This window comes from Juglans microcarpa x Juglans regia, unplaced genomic scaffold (assembly GCF_004785595.1).
Source record: "Juglans microcarpa x Juglans regia isolate MS1-56 unplaced genomic scaffold, Jm3101_v1.0 JmScfU0006, whole genome shotgun sequence".
NCBI classification, from domain to species: Eukaryota; Viridiplantae; Streptophyta; class Magnoliopsida; order Fagales; family Juglandaceae; genus Juglans; species Juglans microcarpa x Juglans regia.
Window position 1 is genome coordinate 64,233 of NW_024475750.1, and position 5,052 is coordinate 69,284.

Sequence of the window (5,052 nt, forward strand, 5' to 3'; positions counted from 1 at the left end):
AGAGCTGCTAGACTAGCAGTCTCTCTAATCCTTCTTTTTTTTTTCTTTTTTGTTCTCTCTGCCCTTTATCATGGCAGCTACGAGCTCAACGCCTCCTCTCACTCCTCCTTCTTCCTTTTCTCATCTTGTCACTCCCAAACTTAATTCTGAAAATTACCTGTTGTGGAAAGTTCAAATTTCCCCTTATCTTAGAGGACAAGATATTTATTCTTATGTTGATGGTACACACCATTCTCCACGCAATATACTTTTTACTGAAGGAGATTCAACAACAAAGAAGCCCAATCCAGCTTTTCAATCCTGGCAAAGAATCGATCAATTCATTCTAGGTATACTTTTTTCTTCATTAATAGAGTCTCTTATTAGTCAAGTTATTTCTTCAAAAACGTCACGGGAACTGTGGGTTACTCTAGACTCTATGTTCAACTCTCATTCACATGCAAAAGAATTTTAAATCCGTTTTCAACTTACAAATCTGAACCGTGGTGATCAATCCATCTCTGAATTTTTCAGTAAAGTCAAATTACTTGTTGATACTCTTGCTGCCACAGGAACTTCCATCTCAAACAAAGAGTCTGTCACATATCTCCTAAATGGGTTATGTCCTAGCTATGATAGCTTTGTGACCTCCATCACCACCAGAACAGATCCCATTACCTCTCATCAACTCTACCATCTTCTACTCCTTCGTAAGAGCCGTTTAAGCCATCCGTCACGCAGCTCTAGTCCCCAATCTCCATTTGAACCAACAACTAATTATAGCTCCAGTAACCAACGAGGCGGGGGTGTCTATCATGGAGGACGACAAGGTCGTTCACGAGGCAGGTCCCCTTCCAACAGAGGAAGATCTTATTCACATAACCAGTCCCATTTCTCTTCATCCAACCAACCAAACCGTCCCATCTGCCAAGTCTGTAGTAAACCAGGTCATGTTGCCCTCCAATGACATTTTAGGTTCGACCATGCTTTCCAATATGACCCTCCCCGATCCTTCTCTGCCAACTACTCCTTTCCTTCGGCCATTCTCGACTTTACATGGTACCCAGACAGTGTAGCCACTCACCACATAACACATGACTTATCCTTCCTCAATCTCTTGTCCGAACCATATACTGGTACTGAACAACTGAGAGTTGGAAATGGAACTGGCCTTCAAATTGAAAATATCGGTGACTCTTCACTCTCACTCAACTCCTCTAATTTTGCATTACATAATCTTCTCCATGTGCATTCAATAACCAAAAATCTTGTATCAGTTTTACAATTTTGTAGTGACAACTCTTGTTTTTTTGAATTTCTTGCAATGCATTTTTTGGTAAAGGACAATTGGACCAAGCAGCCCCTCATTAGCGGTCCAACTCGTAACGGTCTCTATTGCTTTCCACCACCTCTGCAACTGTCATCTCCGTCTGCACATCTGGGTGAAAAAGCCTCTTTGCACTGTTGGCATCAAAGGCTTGGACACCCGTCTCTCCAAACTGTCTCCAGCATTCTGCTCTCTTCCTGCTTGCTGTATTTCCCAAACACTTCGTTTGTTTGTCCTCACTGTCCTTTAGCTAAAATTCATTAGTTTCCTTTTTCGTCGGGCTCCACACAATCTGGCTCATTGACTATGGTTTTTCAACTTCCAAAGGGGATCCCTCTCTGTTTGTGTTACACAAAAATGATCTCTGCATTTTTATTCTAGTATATGTTGATGACATGATCATCACATCATCTTCCTCAAGTGATGTTAAACGTTTAATTGTTTCTCTAGGACAGGCTTTTCCTGTGACTGATTTGGGACCCTTACCATATTTTCTTGGATTAGAACTTGACTATCTCTCAGATGGTCTCTTTATTTCACAAAGAAAATACATCTCTGACTTATTGAAGAAAGCCAATATGCTTGGTTCTAAACCAATTTCCTCCCCAATGTCTACTTCTACCAAGCTTTCTAAATTTGATGCACCCACCTTTGAAAATGCAACTTTATTCCGAAGCATAGTTGGCAGTTTACAGTATCTTTCCTTAACTCGACCTGATGTGTCATTTGCTGTTAATAAGGTCTATCAATTCATGCATGATCCTAAAAATACCGACTGGACAGCAGTCAAAAGAATACTTCAATATCTAAAGTCTACTATTAATCATGGGTTATTTTTAGCAAAAAAATCTGGCTTAACTCTTCATGCATTCTCAGATGCTGACTGGGCAGGGTGCCCTCATGATAGGAGATCTACAAGAGGATTTTGTATTTTTTTGGGCAATCACCTAATTTCTTGGAGTTCAAGGAAGCAACACACTCTTGCATGTTCTAGTATAGAGGCTGAGTATAAGTCTCTAGCCAATACCACTGCTGAACTCATATGGCTGCAAACATTGATCAAAGACCTTGGTTTCTCACTCTCACAACCATCTGTTCTATGGTGTGACAACTTGGGAGCTACATACTTGAGCTCAAATCCTATCTATCACTCCCATCACTCCCGCACCAAACATATGGATGTGGACTTTCACTTTGTGAGAGATAGAGTAGCTGCCAAAACTCTACAAGTTCAATTTTGCAGCAATAAAGATCAACTCGCTAATGTCTTCACAAAACCTTTAGTTGCTGATCGATTCTTCTCTCTCAAATCGAGCCTAAATGTGATTGACACCGCATTTGACTCGAGGGGGCGTATCAACCTAATAACAGAAGCTGCATATCCAGAAAATACCAAGCTACACAATCCACATTAGCAGCTCTAGAAGATTCCAGAATTCTCTCTTTTTTGCATTTTATTGAATCTGTTGTAACAAACTAATATTCTCTATTCTGCTTTTTGCTCATCAAGCACTCACGGCACCCGTGCCTATATAAGCAGTGCATGGCTCCTGTAATCTCTATGCTTAATATATAGTTTATGAATATTCTGGAAAATGCTCTCTCTCTTTATTTTAACATGCGGCCATGCCCGAGTTCATTTACTAATATATATATTGCCTTTGGATTTGCAATTAACATTCAAATAAATTAATATTCTCTTCTAGAATATTAATATGATATTTTTAATTAAATTATGATCTATATGATTAATACAGTTCGAATGGTAAATTACCATTTGTAATTTCACTCGAACCAAAACAAACCCATTCGAACGACAAAAGAGAAATACGGACGTTCGAACAAGAAATTATTTGTTCGAACAACAGTTATGTGCAAAACCCCGTTTGAATGGATATAATTTCTGAAAATAAAATTTCCTTTCGAACAGACATAGTTCGAACACAAGTCGTTTGAAAAATTTATTAGTTCGAACGCATAAAATCAATTCGAACACTCCGTTCGTTCGAACACGATCAAATATGGACATTAGTTTGAATGAATATTTCATATTGTTCGAATGGACATCTTGGTTCGGATTAAGAAATATTCCATTCAAACATTATATTGAGACGAAATCAGTTCGTCTAAAAAAAAATTATCCGTTCGAATGGTTTCGACTGGATCCGCCCAATTTCGTCTCTAAAAATGATTTTTTTAGACGAATTTTGATTTTCCTCTCTAAAAACATTTTGTGACGGTATTTTCGTGACAAATTTGAGACGAAATTTTTTCATCTCCAAATATAATTTGGGACGAAAATTGTGTTTTTTGAGACAAAATTTTTTGTCTCAAAAAACACAGTCTCTTGTAGTGATAGTAGGGCTCCATATAATATTATTTGAGTATATATCAGACACTATTAGATTCTTAATTTGCCTTTGAACTTTCCTCCTAATTTCTGCTTTTTTTTTCTTTTAATAATTCACATATATCTTAACAAATCATCGTTCATAATATGGCCTCGAATCATGCACGTACATTATGCGTACATGATGTACCCCCAATAACCAGATGAAGATTGGTTAATTTGTCCCGTTATCTTTGTTTAGGATTTAGGTTTCAGAGCGTCATTTTATTTTATTGTCTTTATTTTATTTCTGAATACTCTTTTAGATTTCAAAAGGGTTATGATCCCGGCAAGCATATTTTCCCTCTACGACATTTGTTGCATTTGTGGTATCAGAATTCGATGAAGTACAACACATATATGCTGTAATTATTAAAACACACTTAAGAATTTAGGTGCTCTATTTTTGCATTCCTACAGCATCATTATGTGATGTAAATTTGTTACAAAACCTGTTAAAGTCCTTGTGCATCATATTTGCACGATTTTCCTCAAACTGAATCTCTTCAAACCCTATACATAGAATATACATATATATATATATATAAATATATGCCTAAACAAACAAGAAGCTATCCAGATAGTATTGGACCCGTCTAGAAAACATTGACCAGGAATAGTGTGCAATAAAATCGTGCACGCAGATGATCTACACTGATAGGTTATATTTAGCGCAACCTTATGCTATAAATCTCCCAACCACACCCACCTCTTAATATTCAAGAGTCAGCTAGCTACCAACCCTCTTTCTTTCTATCTTTCTTAACATCTCACCAACCCGTAAACTCCACTCAGACAAGAGAACGTCCTTTAATTGCATTCTTCATTGAAGCATGATGGCAATGTCAAGAGGAACTGTTATTTTCCTGATCTGCGTGTTTATGGTTTGTGGGCTTTGGGTTCGAGATACAAATGCACGCTCCCTCAACAATGGAGCTGTACGAGGTGATGATATTCATGAAAACTGCAAAACGCATCCTGAGGCTGAGAGTTGCCATCAAAACCCAGCTAATAAATACACCAGAGGCTGCGAAAAAGAGACTAATTGCCGACCGCCACAATATGGTTAAGCTTACAATAAAAATATGATAAGCGTTCAAAAATATAATAAATTAAGAAACGATTGCGATTCCATGCACTAATTAATTATTCGTTCTTCCATCTGGACAAAGTGTATGTATTGTCCCAATGTTTTATAGGATTTGTATAATTGTCAATTATATCTTTATATATAATAAAAAAAGTTTTACATATACATTGAAAAATCTTATTTAAAAGAACGTGATAAAAATAAAAGGAAAAAAACATTTTAGAAAAATGCAGCAACAAAAATTTCATCATTTTCTACTTTTGGATT

General features: G+C 37.0%; 1 protein-coding gene across 1 annotated transcript; it reads left to right on the forward strand.

Moving 5' to 3' along the window:
- Window positions 1-794: 794 nt before the first annotated feature.
- On the forward strand, window positions 795-2,721 carry LOC121245235 (uncharacterized mitochondrial protein AtMg00810-like). Its single transcript, XM_041143499.1, has 2 exons — window positions 795-1,038; window positions 1,688-2,721. Exons 1-2 carry the CDS (start codon window positions 795-797, stop codon window positions 2,719-2,721), a joined length of 1,278 nt encoding a protein of 425 aa, XP_040999433.1.
- Window positions 2,722-5,052: the final 2,331 nt, after the last annotated feature.

Coding starts and splice junctions, on each gene's coding strand:
- LOC121245235 (XM_041143499.1), top strand. CDS start 795: ATGGAGGACGACAAGGTCGTTCACGAGGCAGGTCCCCTTCCAACAGAG. Junction 1,039..1,687: donor GCCATTCTCGACTTTACATG/GTACCCAGACAG, acceptor TTTTTATTCTAG/TATATGTTGATGACATGATC.